This window comes from Salminus brasiliensis, chromosome 16, assembly GCF_030463535.1.
Source record: "Salminus brasiliensis chromosome 16, fSalBra1.hap2, whole genome shotgun sequence".
Lineage (NCBI taxonomy): Eukaryota > Metazoa > Chordata > Actinopteri > Characiformes > Bryconidae > Salminus > Salminus brasiliensis.
The window spans coordinates 21,179,963-21,198,337 of NC_132893.1; the positions used below are offsets into that span (position 1 = coordinate 21,179,963).

General features: G+C 40.0%; 1 protein-coding gene across 3 annotated transcripts in view; it reads left to right on the forward strand.

The window, feature by feature from the left end:
* Nucleotides 1-18,375, forward strand: part of hlcs (holocarboxylase synthetase (biotin-(proprionyl-CoA-carboxylase (ATP-hydrolysing)) ligase)) — a 45,923-nt gene that overhangs the window by 16,643 nt on the left and 10,905 nt on the right. For all 3 annotated transcript variants that reach the window (XM_072659689.1, XM_072659690.1, XM_072659691.1), the window contains one exon: nucleotides 1,111-1,382. In XM_072659689.1, the coding sequence (XP_072515790.1) occupies nucleotides 1,111-1,382 (272 nt within the window). The remainder of the gene's footprint in view (nucleotides 1-1,110; nucleotides 1,383-18,375) is intronic.

Genomic DNA, 18,375 nt, shown 5'->3' on the forward strand with positions numbered 1-18,375 from the left:
ATGCTAAATGTAGTCAATCAACCCAGATGAGCTCTTGAGCTAGGAAGCTAATAATAATGCTAAAACATCATACCTGACAGTTGTTGGTGTAGCGCAGCATAGTCACCCAGGATTTGTACCCCAGTCTCCCACATGGTGTGGTAGCTCACTGGCCGGTGGTGGTGTTATCTGTTGTGCCACACCAGCCACTGCCCGCCTACCGACCAGATCTATCGCTCAGATACAGTATGTCCCTCTGATGTACTGTCTGCCTATTACGCTGAATAAAAATGGATGCTTAACGTCTCAGAGGAACAAAACGAATCCCTACTTGGTGCCTAGTTCTTCATGATCGAGTATTATGCAGTGTACGGGCCTTTATACAGTCCGATCTCAAAATAGGTAGATTATACGGATAGCCCAGTTCAGACCTGCACTGAGAAAAGCCTGTTCTCATGTTGAATTTCCTTGTTTGGTGCGGACCGCCATTATAATGCGTTCCCTACAGCAGCGAACTGAACCACAGAGCTGTGGGTTTTGGCGGACCATGGTCCTCTTGTTTGGAGCGCGCATGAGTACGGGTGGACTGTTCACACTTGTCAAAACAGACCAAACTAGAGAAATGGTTCGATAGGTCAGCGCTGAATGAGGTAAATGTGAAGGCGCCCTCACACTACGTCATCTCAGACTTACTGATGTGGTTTCAGATACTCTCCATACCAAAATACAGAGAGCATTCTATATAGAACCCTGACCACTTAAAGAACCCTTTGGGTGCTTTAATGATGGTTCTTCACCTTGTTTAAAGGGTTCTTTGTATTGGTGGAAAACCTTATGTAGATGATTCTGTATGGAAGCATTTAAAAAATGGTTCCACTTTTGTTCCAAGTAAAAGAATGTGAAATTTCAGTATATACAGTATAGAAATGGATGAAAATCATAGCTTGGCTCATGGACTATATTGTGATCAAGGGGAAAATTACAAATGAGCTTTTTGGCCAAGCCATTTCTTTAAAATACCGACCACAGTGTACACCTGTGGACATTTTGCTCAGATCAGGTTCATTAAACATGAGAGATTTTTTTATGCAAGAGTTCATTTGCCACATGTTTTCTCCGTTCCCTTCACAGGATCTGAAGAACGCGTTTGTGCGATGGTTGCGGGGGCAGGTGGATGGTGAGGGTGTACTGCGCTCTCTGAAGACCCGGCTGAGAGTGGCGTGGGGCAGAGAGGAACCTTCTGGACTGGCTGAGGGAGAGCTGGCTCTGCACACTGAGCCCCCGGAACACCTCTCTGAACACTTCAGCATGCAGACGTACAGCCAGCACCTGCAGAGCCGGCGGCTGGGCCGCACCCTGCTGTACACTGACGTAACACCAACCACCATGGACCTGCTGGAAGGGTAGGTAGAAGCACAGTTGATCGGCCAAGGTATGTTTGGGGTCCAAGGTTGGCCTAGTTAGCTCTGCAGTGGGCCTAAAAGGCCAATGTACTGAACCTTACAAGTAGGTGTACTGGAGACGTGGGTAAGACGAAAACCGAAAACATCAAGCAGTTCCCTTAAACAGTGTCACATTGTGAAGTTATCTCAAGTAGACTTGAGTTCATGTGGTTTGTGGCCATGTATGACACACAGTTCTTTTAAACATGAACAAAAGTATGTTGCATAGTTAGGAATAGTAGTAGAAGTCATCTTAAAACCTAAACCTTGAGTTTATTTTTGTTCATTTCTAAAAGTTACAGTGTCCGGAAGCAAATAAGATAATACTTGAGATAATATCTGTGATTACTTCATATCTGGATGCAGTTTAAAGCAAATGTGTGATGAAAGACACGTGCTACGATTGCTGCGGGATGCTAATTGCTCTACATAAGCTACCATTAGCCTATGTTAAACTGGAAAATCCAAGTCCAAAAGAAAAGAGTGACTACATTTGGGCTCAGAAAACTTGGCCGTTCGATTTCTGGCCAAGCTGTTGCTTACCATTACACCCCTAAAATGTACATAAACCCAGCCCACTAGTAAAAGCTGTAATCAAAGCTGGTGAAGCGGTAAAACGTGACTGCGACTTCAGTGGAGTCGAGTTGTTGATACTTATCTTAGCTTATCGCCTCCAGACTCTCTGAATTATGGGAATGTGGTCTACCTCAGCAGAACCAAACTGGAGCTAAACACCCCCAATCCCCCCCTCCTGTAAGACTCAAAAAAGCAGAGTAGTGGCAATGCTAAAACTAAACCTATAAAACTAAAGTAAAACTAAACCTATGCCATCATATGCTGTTGTGTGGCTCCTGTGAGCCGCCACGGTGCCATGAACCAGCCTATCAAAGTAGAGCTATTTAATTATTGTTTTAGTATCACGTCTGAGCATTTTTCACCACATACATACTAATTACTCGTCAAGGAACAACTTAAAGTAATTGGTAGGTGCATTCTTTGGCGTCTTTAATATCACCTGGAACCTAGCTTAGCTTGTCATGGCGTAACTTGTCATAGATTAGCGGCCATACTCTGCTCAGCCTGATGTAACAAGGACATGAAGTAGTTGGTCGGAAGTATGTGGCACCAGTGGTGACTGTGGCAGTGACAGAGGTCTCTGTCTCTGTGGTGTGGTGGTTTGGGGTGGGGGGCAGTCGATCAGAGATCCGAGCTGGAACTAATTTAATGCATGAGTGAGCTCAGCGCAGTAGGGCCGGCCGCGCCTAATGGAGCTCTTTGTCTGCGGCTCCCCTTCACACCGGGAACTCGCCAGTCAACAGGCGGGATCGCAGGCACAGGTGGGAGCCATTAGAGCTGTCATAAAGTTTGAAAAATGGATCGTGGAGCGCAGCTGAAGTGATTGGAAGTGACAGTGTTGTCATTAGGGTTGTAGGAGGTAACGAGGAGGGAAAAAAAAGCCGAGCGCTGGGGGGGGGACTACAGTTTGATTTCCCCCTCGCTTGATTATGAGAGTAATTTCCAGATGTCCCCTGTTACAGTCTGATTAAGTAGTATTATTCTACTCCTAAGAGTCTCGCATAGGTGGCCGTACCTTTGTGTTGTACCGAGCTCTGTATCTGGTTTTGTAGTGTTTCACAGACAGAGAAAAAGAAAGGGAGTGGAAATTAGCTCTTCTAAATCAAGTTCAAGGCCCCTTTACTACAAGGACTGGAAGATGTATTGAATATGTACAATATATTTGCATAATTAAGCCAACCTCGAGAACACAGATCTTAATGTGTGTATATGTGTGTGTGTGTGTGTGTGTGTGTGTGTGTATATATATGTGTGTGTATATATATGTGTGTGTATATATATATATATATATATATATATATATATATATATATATATATATATATATATATATATATATATATATATATGTGTGTGTGTATATGTATATGTATGTATATGTGTGGACCGAAAGCAATGCTCAAAACTATATATATATATGTGTGTGTGTGTGTGTGTGTGTGTGTGTGTGTGTGTGTGTGTGTGTGTATATATATATATATATATATATATATATATATATATATATATATAGATATATATATATATATAGATATATATATATATATAGATATATATATATATATATATATATCTATATATATATATATATATATACACACACACACACACACACATATATATATTTAGTTTTGAGCATTGCTTTCGGTCCATTCGTCATATAATTAAAAAAAAAATAAAACAACTGTTATATTCCAAATATGGCAATGTGTAAAATGCCATAAATTTTTAAACAAGGTTTTTGTGTGACAGTGATGATATACTAGTAAAAAAAAACTTAATCAAGTGGGAAATTGCTGGTTTATGCCGTTTGACTGAGAATGCATTAACATAAAATATAAATAAAATGACATACAGTGTTCAAAAGTATCTAAAAATTTTATTTGTAAATCAACTTATTTATTATATAGTGATTATCTATTTGTCACTATTCATTGTGACCATCTATTGTGTTAGCCTCTCCTCTCCAAAACCTTCCAGTATTCACAGTTCCCATCCAACCCCTAGTTTATAGTTTATCAGTCCTCATTAAAGTAAATCAGGTGAGCTGCTGCTGGACCTGAACAAATCTATAACGTGTCTGGAGTTCACAGATTTTTCAATGCCAACAGGTTTAAAATAAAGATTTAAACTATATGGCCAAGACTAATCACTACCAAGTTGTCAGAAAGTGCAGTTATAGATCTGAAGCTTTTTCCTGTGCGTGTGGTCAGAGTGTGTATTGGTTTAACAAGACAAATGGCAGCCATTCTAAAATGTGTTTGGCTGTAGCAGCTCCGTTGTGTATGTAGTGTACTATGTCCATGTCCTCACACACCACTCTGTAAGGGATCAGTTCCTGAAACATGCAGTGTGTGACTGTAGGAAAAGCCGCTTTGCTGCTTTCCACTAAAAGCATTTGGTCAAAAACACAGATATCAGGTTCATATTGAATGAATGTGTTCTTTGGGGGACCTGCTGTAATAATCTTGTCCTTCAGTCTGAAGAGTTGATGAGTTTCAGTATATATTTCTTTTATTTTATTACATTTTTTGAAATTTTTTTGTACATTTTAGCAGCTAAAATCTTGAAGAAACAACACAACAGTCTCCTCTTGGCTTGATATCTTCATCTCTGTCTCTCTCTTGCTCTCCCTCTCTCCTTCCGACTCTAAGGGGATAAATAGGGGTCTATAGTGGGCAGAGTAATAAAGCGCTGCAGGATCTGGTTTGGGTGTGTAGCACTGGGTGAGCTGTGTGCTGCGGGTGAAGACACTTATATTGACGACTGAGCTGAAAGGGGGAAGCTGTGTGAGTGTGGGGGCACGGTGTGAGGTAGGGGTGTGTGTGTGAGAGAGAGATGTGTGGGGGGTGCAGTGTGTTTGGCCAGAGTATTAGTGCTTTGTTTGACCAGCACAGACTAATAATAGGCAGTCTGAGAGACAGGCCAGCGTTCTCACAAGGTCACAACTGGGCCGGCATCCCAATGGCCCTCAGAGCAAAGGGCCAGGACACCTCCTTACAGGCCACAGTACACACCCCTGCCTCTGCCCACTCTAACTCACACACAAGCTAATGCTTAATGGTTCTTTTAGGGGTATAAAAATGATTCAGCTGCATTAATGTTGGAAATGTAATGATTATATAAAAATATAATTGTTTGTCTGGCCAAAATATTGTATTGGTAAAAAATGAAAACATAATAAATATATTAGATATTTATTATCTAATCTAATTATCTATTATATAATTATAATATTACACACATATAAGCACTAACCACTAAATATTCTAGTATAATAGTGTTCTATAACTTTACAGACAGATTACAGATCATTCGTAGGATCCTTGAAGGCTGTAAATAAATAGGAAATTATTAATATCTCCAGATTATTCAAAATGAACTGAGACAAACTGTGTAATATTAAGTCAATTCTAACCAAACGAGTTAAATTTTAAGTTAAGTTTAAGTTAATATCCAGATTTTGTTTTCTCAAGTGGAGATCAAATCTCAAGGCACATAACTTAATAATAACACATAAAAACAACAATAATAATGTAAATAGATCATTAGTGTATTTTTAAATTGTGTAACAAATTCCTGTCAAATATAAAAAAAAATATTGAGTAGAAAATAATAAGGTTTAAGGTATTATTGTATATAAAATAGCAAATATTGTTAATATGGAAAGTGATTCCATGCTTTTGAACAGTAGTGTAATTTATTCCAGAAGTGAATGTATTCCTTATTTTATAATCAGGCTGCTTGATTGAGCTGCCTTTATTCCGATTGCAGACTAATATTGAATGACATTGGTGCTGGGCAAGTGGGGGCACACAGCGCTGGATGGTTATGTCCAGCTTATTTGCTTGTGGTGCTTAACTGTAGGAGGTGTTTGTGTTCCACCTGTATATGATGAGAATTACAGGCTCACCCATACTGGTTGATGCGTACCAGTTTAATGATACTTTTCCTGCGCTTGCAAATTTGATACTTATGCCTAAAGCTCTCTACCTGCATCAGTGTGTATCTCTCTCTCTCGCTCTCTCTCTCGCTCTCTCTCTCTCCCTTTCTCTGTCTCTCTCTCATATATTCAGTTTCTTCCAGAGCGACCGTACTGTAAAGAAAATGTTTTTCCATCCACTGGATTGAGTTTTAACGCCAGTCATCGGACTCCAGTTGTAATTCTCCTCCTGCTGCAGATATGCTATATTATAATCACATGACGCCACATAATGGTTTATTTCCTCTGCAAATGATTCAGGTCTTGGCTTTTAAAGCAGCGCAGGTTTATACGAGCTCCTCGCACGGCGCGCTTGCTGTGCCGGCTGCGTGTGTTTTAGTGGTGGAAGTGGAAGCATAAGCAGGCCAGTCAAACACCTTCCTCCTCCTCCTCCTCGTCCTCCTCAGCGAGAGTAATTAACACACACGCACTGCCGCAGACTGAGGCACCGCTGTGGACCTTCGTAGCTGCAATCAGCGCTTGTTTTAACAGCGAATCCCAAATCCAAACGGACACCGCGCAGAATTAGACTCTGTTTCCTGTGAAAAACACCGATGCTGTGTTAGAAGTGCGAGTGCTGGGGGGAGGGAGGGGATCGCAGTTACTAAAGCAGCAGGTTTGTACATAAAGCAAAAGTGGTCCAATTGACCTCGCATGCTCTAGGGCCAATTATCTAAAATTGTAAGCAGATGCTATGAGCCCTTATTTCATATTCTTGGACCATCTGGCACCGAGCGCAGGAATAAGAGTTTACATGTCCGCCGAGCGGAGGAATAGAGCGGAGGCCGGGGTCAGGCACAGAGGAGAAGGTCTCTCTCTCTCTCTCTCTCTCTCACACACACACACACACACACACACACACACATATACTCTATATAAAATATCTGAATGTTAAGTATGCACCAATTTTTCAGTACGCTCCTATCAAAGTCTCCCTTTCCTACATTACTACAATTTCATTTTAATACTCTGTCAAAAATACCAGCTGGCTTCTGTGTTATATAAACTTTTTATGACAAATGGGCCAAAAGAAATGGTCCGTAATGACTGGGATTAAATCTTTCATTAGCATTAAAGTGAAGAACTTTTCTTGTGTAGACACCGTTTCTGACAGTTTTGTGGCTTTGCGATTTATAGCACTCTTAATAAAATGCTGTTTTTCTTCCCCTTTCTTACACGTTTTAGTACTTTTCCTAACGTCAAACCAGTTTGGTAGCACTTAACTCTCTCAGTCTCAGTCTCGACGTCATTTTGACTCAGCCTCTAGTTAAGGAGGACTCCCAACTTTCTCTCGAGGCCACTTGAGTGCAGGACATCTTTTACTTTAGATTTTTTTTATGATTTGTAATATATATATATATATATATATATATATATATATATATATATATATATATATATATATATATATATATAAATTACCCCCTTGAGAACACAGCTGTGTACAGAGACATGCATTTTACCCCCTTGAACCCAAGGTTTCTTATTCAGTCATTAACCCTGATGCAGAAACTATTGGGAATTATTTGGGAATTGTTTGGTTTAGCATATCTCGTAGAGTCCCACCAGGTTCTATTTTAGGCCTATAAAACGGATGTTAAGACACTAATGTAGTTAAGTAAAGACGTATGGGCTACAGGGTCTGAGGGGTTAAACCAGAAGCATCTACCACTCTGCATACTGTTCACATTCCTTTTCATTTATTATTATTATTATTATTATTATTATTATTATTATTATTATTATTTAAGTATCCTAAAGGATGTGGTATTTTATGTTTTCAGCCTTTTATTTTGTCTGCTCTGTGATATGCCTCATTCGTAAAGCAGTCTGCCTTAATAAGTAGAGTAGAACTGCTGTAGACTGAATATGCTGATAAATAAGAATATGTGAAATCACTGGGCTGTTTGTAGTAGTAGTTTAATTTCCATTTGCAGACCATGTAGACTGAAGAGTGGACGCTGCATTTTGGAACTCTCTACATATCTCATATTCAGTTTTAATATAGATTTTAGAGATGCAAGGTTTTTGTGTGACCGTGGCAAATCTTGACTCAAACACCAGGCGGTCTGGTTTCTGTCTTGACTGCAACTCTACATCAGATGCCAGCTGATGTTTAAGAAAACTGAAGAACTAATGATGCTCTTAAATGGAAAAAAAAGACCCTGTAGTATGAAAAGTAGCCTGAAGTAAATTAGCCCAATGTAAATGATTCTTCCCTGAAGTGCATTATTGTGTGCTTGTCAAACAGAAGACCAGTTAAACAGACTCTTAAACCTTTTTTGCTGTTGTTTTACTATTAAGACTAAAATGTAAATGATCTCTGTTCTGATTGGCTTTCCTCTATTCTGCCTCATCCAGGCTGAACTGACTTGTGTGTTATATTTTTGCTGTCACACAAAAAAACCCAACAACTTGTTTTTAAGGCAGATGTTATGTACAGAATTTAATGAATGGAGCAATAGAAATGTTCAAAAATGTTTTGTAATACAATCTTATATTCACTATTCATCTCCAAAATGGCGACTTTACAGGAAAAGGACAATATATTCTGGTCATCCTGAAATATTGACAGAGTACACAGAGCAGATATAGGGTTCAAATCATGGAGAAAACTAAAAACAGACATTATATAAACATTTATATAATTATAATATATAGGGAATGTTCCTCACTGACTGTTCCTCATAATATTGCGGGGATGTTCCTCATTGAAACCATGCATGGGGGAAAATTATATATAGTTTTTTTTCCCCCATGCATGGTTTCATTGAGGAACATTCCCTGATCTGGAGCTTAAGCTTTTAAATGGTTTTAGGTTTGGGTGCTGTTTGTTTTCTTATTACCTTAAATACTGCTGAATAAGGAATATCTGATAAGTAAGCTATGATGTGTGTGTGTGTGTGTGTGTGTGTGTGTGTGTGTGTGTGTGTGTGTGTGAGAGACCTGCTTGATTCAGTAATGGAGGACAATTCTGATTGATCAGCTTCAAGGCGCTGTTTGAAAATGATAATTTGTGCTCCTCTTCTGAAAACAGGATTATTCCAATTAATCACATTTCCAGATTAGAGCTCTTGTATTGATCATCACATTTATGCCAGTCACTGATCAATACTAATATGCTTATGCTAATTGGAGAAAATCCACTTTTAAGGATGCACATTGGTGCCAGCATTCGGCTATAACGTGCCCTTTTCCTGTGATTTGCTCTCAGTCAGAAGTCAGTGACTGCAGTGGCTTCAGTCTGGAGCTTTGTTGGTGTGCAGTTTGTGTTCTAGGTGCTGATTGTGGTGTTTCGTGTTTAATAGGCCTGTGTGTTTTTATACTGCTTCAGTCTCACAAGCCACACTTCTGACTGTCAGCAGAACATTTGGTAGCTTTCAACACATAAGATATGGCCAAGAAATTTTTTTTTTCTACTGCAACGCATGCAGAGAAACCAAGTGCAAGCGTTTGCGTGTTGTGTAGATGGTGCTGGAACACGGAAAACACAAACGCTGTGGTCTGACTGTCAGCAGTACATGGCTATATCTCATTAATTCATCAAATATCATTTTGAAAAGCGTGATTTTGTGATCATTTTCACCCTAAAGAAAAGGCCACTGCTTTCTGCCTGCGTTTAGTCTCTGCCTCAGATGCTCTGACCACCAAAAAACATGATGTCTGTCTGCTGGTCTAATCACTAATCACACTTCTGTGAGTTGTGTTGAATTTTTCCAGCTAAAGCAGTGAACACCTGCCTACACTGGCCATAACAAAATCTGAAAGGTCCACCCTGGGTTGTGGTATGTTGTTTAGTGTGTTGATCAAGCGCCTTTATTATATGTTTTGCAATACTGTATCGATTCTCAAAAACACAGTATTGATATTTTTATGAATAGTTTAGATGCAAAAATTGGTGGCAGAGGTTTATTTAGTGTTGTGTTTAAACCTTGACCACTAGAGAGTAGTGTTGTAATGTCTTCAGATCCCACTTTTCTGATTGGATAAAAAGTAGACGTTTCTTTTACTCAGATCTTTATGAATGTGTTGTTTTTTGTTTTGTTTTTTGGGTTTTTTTTGTTGTTGTTGTTTTTTTGTTGTTGTTTTTTTGTTTTGTTTTTTTACATGCAAATTTTTCTTCAAATTTAATGCATCACCGTATATCACACTGTGGCCCATGTATATTGTATCTTATCTTATATTGTATTGCTCTTGCAATAACACAGCCCTGTCAAAGCAGGTGGTTGTTGGTTGCGCCCCAAACTCTTGGAATGAAGGCAAAACATTTTCCTATCTGACCGATTAAACACAGTTTGTGGAAGCGTGTGTGCACACACTCACAGGTTTGCATATAGCCAATCAGAAATCAACTCTGTATCACTATGGTGGTGGCTAGCTTAACACCCCACAAATACACAAGTCTGAGACTAATAAGGCTAGTTGCTGTTGATGTCAGTGTTAACATGTTAACCCCTCTCTAATGGTTTATAAAGTTAAAACAGTTCTGTGCAGAAGACCCTAAACACATTATCATTTAAACCCCTTTATCTCAGTAATAAGGGAGTGTTTGCTTTGAAAAACTGCATGTCACAGTAGAAACAAGGTGATCAGGTGAGCATTAATACAGTAAAAAGTACAAGAATTTCTCATTCTGATGAAAGTGGTCGATATCTTGTGAGTGAGTTTAAGGTACAAGTTCCAGATTTCTCCTGGATGTCTCCAGCCAGTGCAGGTGTATGCTCGATTCCATCACCAGCTCACCTGATTTGATGTCCTTATGCACTGATTTACCAGTCCAGGTGTTGAATTATTACTGTAAATAATACTCCCATTAGAAGAGCTTTGTAAGCGTGTTTTAATGAACACAGTGATGCAGAATCGCTACTTTTTATTTGAATTTTGTTTGTATTAATTCCACTAATCATTTTACTGAGTGAACACACAGGTACTGCCCAGATACAGAGCTTTTTAAATCTAATTTCACAGGTGCCTTAAAGGTGTGCTTGCACAGTACTGTATAATGCGTCATTTTATAGCACCAGTGGCTCTTTAAATTGTATCAATATTTTATAGCGTTACAAGATAAAAAGTTACAAGATGCACAGCAATGAGAAAAGTCAGTTGCCACACTGGCGGTCCTTGCAGCCCCTAGTGTTCCTAAGTGATAGTTTAAGATGGTGTGTTATCTGTGGAGGGGCCATGACCTGTTCTGTCCCTTCTGACTGCAGACACTCTGCTGGAGAACATCTTCATCAGGCCCTTTTGGAAATGAGGTGAAGGACTAAAGGCAGTTTTAGTCTTTCACTACAGGGTGGTAGGGTAGGGACCTAGCTGGCCAAATCCTGCTTTTGTCTCTCTCTCTCTGTGTGTGTGTGTGTGTGTGTGTGTGTGTGTGTGTGTGTGTGTGTGTGTGTGTGTGTGTGTGTGTGTGTGTGTGTGTGTGTGTGTGTGTGTGTCCATCCTTCTCTCTGATGGTGGCCGTGTGTTCTCTGACCCCCACCCCCCACACTTCAGTCTTTGGGTAAGTGACCCTTTAGGCTCAGCAGCCTGTGATCTGCGTTCTCACACAGACACACACACACACACACACATGCAGAAAGAGCTCTCTGCAGTGAATGCTCTGCCTCTCTCCTGTTCACAGTTCTCTCTCTTTCAGCCCTTTGTGTTTCTTTGTGGTGAGCGGGTTGTAATCAGTAGCACTACAATGATCCTCTGCTGGCAGGAGAGGTTTCCAGAGACCCCCTGCCCTTCAGGAGGCCCGCCTGCTGCTCTTTCGCTGGTCAGCAGGACGGCAGGACAACCCCACTGCCTCCCAAACACACTGTACACAGTTGGCAGTGTTTTTAGTAGGGCTCTGTGTTAGGGGGAACCTAGAGATGCGATATGTGTCACAAAACAGGGGTGACGATTCGATTATGTTGCGATACCGTAAGTAAGACAGTAAGTAAGACTTAATAAACTTAATAAATCTGCCTCCAATTTGTACTGTTGATAAAAAATAATGCCTCCAATAAATTGTGGATAAAAATCAGTATTTTGTTTTTGAGAAAGTAAACTTAAATTATTATTCAGTTTTATTATAAATATAATATTGCGATACTTCGATATATAAATATTGTTATACACCCCTGCTTTTTTCTGTTTACTTAAAACCAGAAGCATCCTAAAGTTCTGTAGTGTTAAATCGCTAAATGACAGACTGCAGTACACCACAGGAAATGTAGGGGGCAACGATGTGGTCTCTATTATTTCACTTAATTACATAAGAAGTAATTGTCACACAGATGAACCTTTGAAGGATGACGGAGCTGTGACAAAATGATAGCAGTTTGATTTAGTAAATTTATAGTATTTATATATTTAATAAATTTCTATAATAATAGTACATGGATTATTTATTTATTCATTATAGTAGAAATGATACTTCGTTTCAGCCCTAGCAAAGACACACTCAACTTTTTTTATGTTTTCTTTTTTTTTAGACCAAAACCAGCCTGTTTACATTTCGTAAAGGGTTCTCTCCGGACCTGAACCAACCCTGATCCCTGCAGCATTATGTTTTCATAAAACAAGAGTGAAATCTGCTCATGGCTCAGCTATGTTTCCATGGTCACATGTCAAGAGCCTGTGAGGGGAAAGAGCTTGAGGGTTTTGACATGCTGCTTGAATTCTGATCCACGGGACTTACACGGTGCATTACACCTCCGCGAAATGTACAAATTTGCGCCTTCATGCTAGATTACATGCTGTGCTAGAGAACATGCCCTCCCAGAAGTTTGATGGAGTAGCAGAGAAAAAATGACTATGAAAAAATGCTGTAAACCTGCTCATTCCCGGAGCTGGTGACATTAGATGGGGGAATGGATGCCTGTTTCCCACACCTTTTAAAGGGGTCCTGCCATGATTTAAAAAAGAGAAATGGGTATAATGTGAAAACAGGGGGTATATGAAGAGGGATATATTGCTGAGATGTAAACAAGGTTTTGATATGGATGTTGTAGAGAAACTTGCAGACTCGATTTTAGTACAGTAGTAATGTGTCTTTTTAATGTAATGTTAATGTTGATAAAATGGTGGTAAAACATTGTTTTCTTTAGGAATAATTTTGCCTTACATTTTACTTTACATTTTAGGCTAGAACCTCTGACATCACGCAGTGCCTCCATATCTATTTTGTGTAATACTTTTAATGTGATTTGGCTTTTGGAGGTATTAAACTTATTAGACGTCTGGTTACCATCACCATCACTGCGACACAGAACATTTCTGACTCTAGGTTTCTCCAGAATGGACCATTTCACATCAAACCACTCTGAATGACTTTATTTACATCTTGGCCATTTAATTATGTGTTAAAAACAATATTGTGAAATTTCACTTTAAGGAGTTTATCTTTGCACTATTAATATTTGGATTGCGTGAATGAGTGAAGTGACTGCACCTTCTATGTTAAAGAAGACAGACCCTGTCTTGTCCACTAGTGTAGAAATGCTCAGTGTGAATGTTAAGCCAGAGAGGTCAGATTGGGCAGCTGTGATGGTCCCACGGAGCCAATGAGGATTAAAACAGCAATTTATTTATTTTTTTCTCCTCTACAGCCAAGAGACAAGGAGAGTGGCTGCCTGGCTGAAACGGGAGCGTTTGATACGTTGCTCTTGCAGCGAAACTCGCCCATTGTCGGCGTCTAATTGCTAATTGTGGGCCTTTTTTTCCTCCCTCCGTCTCCCTTTTGTGGGCGTTATTGGGAATTTTTCTAATGCGTTTTCGGTTCCTTGGCCGAGGCCGCCCTCTGAGCCGCTCAGTGGATGTGCTTTCAAAATGAGATTAACTTTGGAGGAATGCATTAGACTGGCTGCTGCAAAGCTCACAGACTTGAGCTCTGGCTTATTATAGATCGCCCACTTCAGCCCCTCACACCCTCGCCCCCTCTCTCGCTCTCTCTCTCTCTCCCTGCACCCCTCCACCACTCCCAGCCCCACAGCTCTTATTGACGGTGCCTCTTTGAGCCCATAAGAGCATTACTCTGTTTAGGAGAGAGACGTTTGGGCTGATCTGAGCCTGATCTTATATTTGTGTAGCAGAAATTAATTTGATGCTGCTTTGCATGTTAATCTGTCAAGATTGATTTAAACCAGACAAAGAGAGAGAAAGAGAGGTACAAAGGGCGAGAGAGACAGTCCTCTTATAGCGGCTTATTTTCGTTGCTCAACAACACCATCTTTCACTCTGTCGTTTTCCTTTTTGTAGGACTTAGAGTTTACTCTCAAGAAAAAACTTGTCACACAATTTAATGTGATATTAGCCTGTTTATTTTTTTGTCCTGGTAGGGGGTGGGTTTAAATATTTTTGAAAGCCAATTAGATTTATAGACTGGGAAAAATCTGTTAAATAAACAATAAAATGCCTATATTAAAAAAAAAGAATTAATAAAAAAAAAATCACAAGTTTGCATCAGTGCTGTGATTTTAGCCTATTTACTTAAAAACATTACATATATTTTGAAAAAGGTAGTGCATGCAATACTAATGTAGCAAAAAACATACAAAAATGAAATATATAGCCTTGACATTTCTTGACTTTTTCCTGAATACTTTTTAAATATTTCCTGAATATTTCTAGAATTTGCTCCCAGTGTGTTGTCTCACAATTTGCTTCACTGCTGCTTACCCTTTTTAATCATGAACTGTATTAATATATGCTACAGGGAGGGGGATTGTATTTGTAGATTTTGGAAAAAATAATATAAAAAAGATTAAAAATGGGAAATAGGAAACAGTTTTTCTGGACTGTGTCTAGAATTTATCTACAGTTTATCAATACTTATTTTAGACATTTACTTTTGTTAGCATTGGAATACCTAGTTACTCAAACTGTCTGGAATTTAGTTTTTGAACTAGTCTTGGATTGTAAAAGAAATTTGTGGAGCATTTATCTAAAATTTTTCTATTTTTTTTAAGCTTTGAAAGAACCTGGAGGTTTGCTCTTGAATTAGTTTTTTTTCCCCTCTTTTTTTTCTTTCTTTTTCCCCTGTGTTTTTGCTCTACATTAATACATTACATTGTTTCTACACCTGTAATACCTGTCTGTTCATACATTCAGTCATTCAGACGAAAATTCTGGCCTCTCACCACATGCGCGCACACACACAGACACTTGCGCACACACAGCTGTATCATACACTCCCTTAGGTGTGCTCAATTTAGTCTCTGCAGAAGTACGGCGGCGCGGCGGCTGAGAGGTCGCGGCTGCCTCTCCTCTCCCTGTTAGCTGCTGATGTTCTTATTAAAAGTTCATTTGTTTGGCTGAAGGAGTGTGGAGCGCCGCCCGGGCCTCGCGTCCGCCCTCGCTGCTTCTTGATTTGTAAAGCAGCAGCGTTCGTCACGATCCGCCGCTCGGGGTTCTCTGGTGCTCCTGCCAAACAGTGCAAGCGCTCAATTATCTTCTGCGCTCGGGCCGCCTGCCTAACCGGCCTCCACCGCCTCGGGGTCAGGATCCTACCGGCTGCACCCCGCACCCCGCTCCCAGGCGCAAGGAACCGTCTCTCTTTCTGTCTCACTGACTCAGTGTGTGTGTGTGTGTGTGTGTGTGTGTGTGTGTGTGTGTGTGTGTGTGTGTGTGTGTGTGTGTGTGTATATTTCTTTCTTCGTCTCCCTTATAGTCCATGTCTTGAACATTTTTTTTTCTTTTTTTAAAGCCACGGTCTACCCAGTCCAATTCCTGTTTTCTTGATCTGGGAAATATTTCTTAGGGATGTACGATATATGGTTTATTAATCGTTATCACAATATGGGGTCCTTCAGTTCACTATCACAAATCACACCATCAGAAGTGATAGCACAAAACATTCAAATATTTATTGCATACTGCTATTTGTACATAGTACAGCTGTAACAAATGTAAAAATTCTATATTATAGTTTGCTGTTTAATCCTAATATTACCAATCGATGTAGATATATGCCTTATGTTAATTTTTTTTTTTTGTTTGTTAATCATCATTTGCCAAATGCATTAAACACACTAGCAACAGGCTTACATGCTAGTCATGAGACAGTGATACGATACAATATGCTGCAATTAGTGTCAGATCTGGACTATTAGATCTAGGCCTTCACTTTAGGCCATAAACGCCACAAAGCGGTCAAAAATCACCACTACGTTAATGCTTATTTTCAAGTGACCCTACTATGGGTTTCTAGTGGTAGTGTGGTACTATGCTAACAGCTAACCTTTTTAATTCATATTGAAAACATTGTACCCAGCAGTTCAGGCCCAGTGTGATGCTTTTTCTCATGAAATTTGTCTATTGGAATTGTCCCACTGGAAATCAAGACATTAGTTTTAGTGTCAATGTCACTTTTCTAATTCTGTTGACGTTTTAGGCCTGCTCGTGAAGTTTGGCTTGTGAAGCCCTCTTAACAATGGGAGAGTAACCTTAACCATGCACTGTACTAGTACTGTAGTACATCCAGAGTATAAAAACAAGCTAAATTCTGCAGAATAAAGATGTACTAAGAATTAGACATGTATTTTCTTTAAAAAATATATATTAGGTCTTCTCTGAAAACCCTGAAGGCCATAAAAGATTCCCCATTGGCTGCAATGCAATTCAGTAACATAGGGGAAATGGTGTTCTTACATCCCTACTAGATATCAGAATCTGTCTTATTAATTCACAGATGTTTTTCAATGTTAAAATACCTTGCCTTCTGTCACAGCAATATTCTCAAAATATACTCCAAGCTGATGATGGTGGTGATAAATCTGGTGTGTGCTTCTCCATGTCTTAAAAAGCACACAAAACTAGAATCCAGCTGAAAGATGCGGTAATGTTTTCCCATCATTCTCCCTTGGACCTCATCAGCACTTGAAACAGTCGGTAACAAGCCGTCCCAAGTCAAGCACGCTCTCCTTTCTTGACCGTTCGATTGATATTCAAAAACTATATTTCAGATATTTTCCGGAAATCAGCTCATGTGCCAGGAGCTACTCAAGGATTTCTTGATGTTCCTGCCGCCCACGTTTCGTGTTTTTTGTTGTTTTTTTTTCCTGGTGATGGCAGCACGTGATGGCGGTTTCTTGGCTGTTGGGCTCTTACAACGTGTCTGATTCAATTAGCCCGAGTTTGAGCGAAGAAATTCCTGAGTCTACAAATTAGCATTCGGTTTCCTGCACCCTCTCTGCCTCAGCCACTTTTGAATCTGCATTTCTCATAGATACCTATTTGTCCACCACGACGGCCTTAGGTAATAATAATACGAGGGCTAATTCCAAGGACGCGGTTAAACGTTCCTTTGCTATTCAAATAAGCCTCACCGAACCATCACTGTAAGCAGTAACATCATTTTCCCTCCAAACCAGACTGTTTCCTTTGTATGTCTGGCCCATTTTTTTATGGGGCTGATGCGAGGAAAGTGGAATTAGGGGAGTGCTCCACGCAGCACATTCAAATCGCCAAGCCGACCAATGTTTCAGCGTCGTTACTCCTCAATGTAGATCCGTCGGCAGCCGGTGTTCCTTTTTACATTCAGCACAGATAAAGCTCTCCTCTGTTCTAATAGAGTTGCCACCTCTGTCTCCTGTTCACGGCGACTGTTTGGTCTAGGAATTTAGCGGATTATGGGAGCGCAGTTCAAAGTCTCTCTCTATAACACTGTCTCTTTGCATCAGAAAGCCCTGAATCACTGCGCTGTGTCCCAGCCTCCCGGGCTTTGGCCGAAGAGATTGAGCCCCCCCCCCTGTTAAGCTCTTGTGTAAATTTATTTTCTGTAAATGACAGATTGCACCAAGATTCCCTCCAGATTCCTGAGCGTGTAGCATCCAGACAGCCTGGAAAGACACAGAATTCTGGCTCTGTTAAAAAGGAAGATCGTGGCTCTAAAAGCAGCTATACAAACAAATAATAATGTATTTTCAGTTGGAAACTTCAGAACACAGATTCTGTCCATTTTGATTGCTTCTCAAAATGTACAATAGGAATGGGGGGGGGGACCACTCCAGCAAAAACAAGTCCTCCATTTAAATAACAATCAAACAATAAAAAAAATCTAGTCTTGGGGGTCTCCTTAGAGGGTATCTAGAGTATCGGGCTGATACAGTATATAGACAAAAGTATTGGGACACATTGAATTCAGAATGGGTGGTTTTAAAGAGCTCACAGAACTCCAGTGTGTGGTACTGTAATAGGATGCCACTGTTTTCTCTCCTAGATCTTCCACCATCAGCTGAGAGTGGCAGTAGCTGCATAGCTGCAATTGTAGCTTCTGTTAAAGCTGCAAAGGGGGACCAACTCCATATTGATGCCTATGGATTTAGAATGGGAGGTCATAACATCTCTAGGAGCGTTTTACAGTTTGTCTGTGGCATCATTATCATAGGCTCAAACTTCCCTTAAAGCAGTATAAGGGTTCTTTAG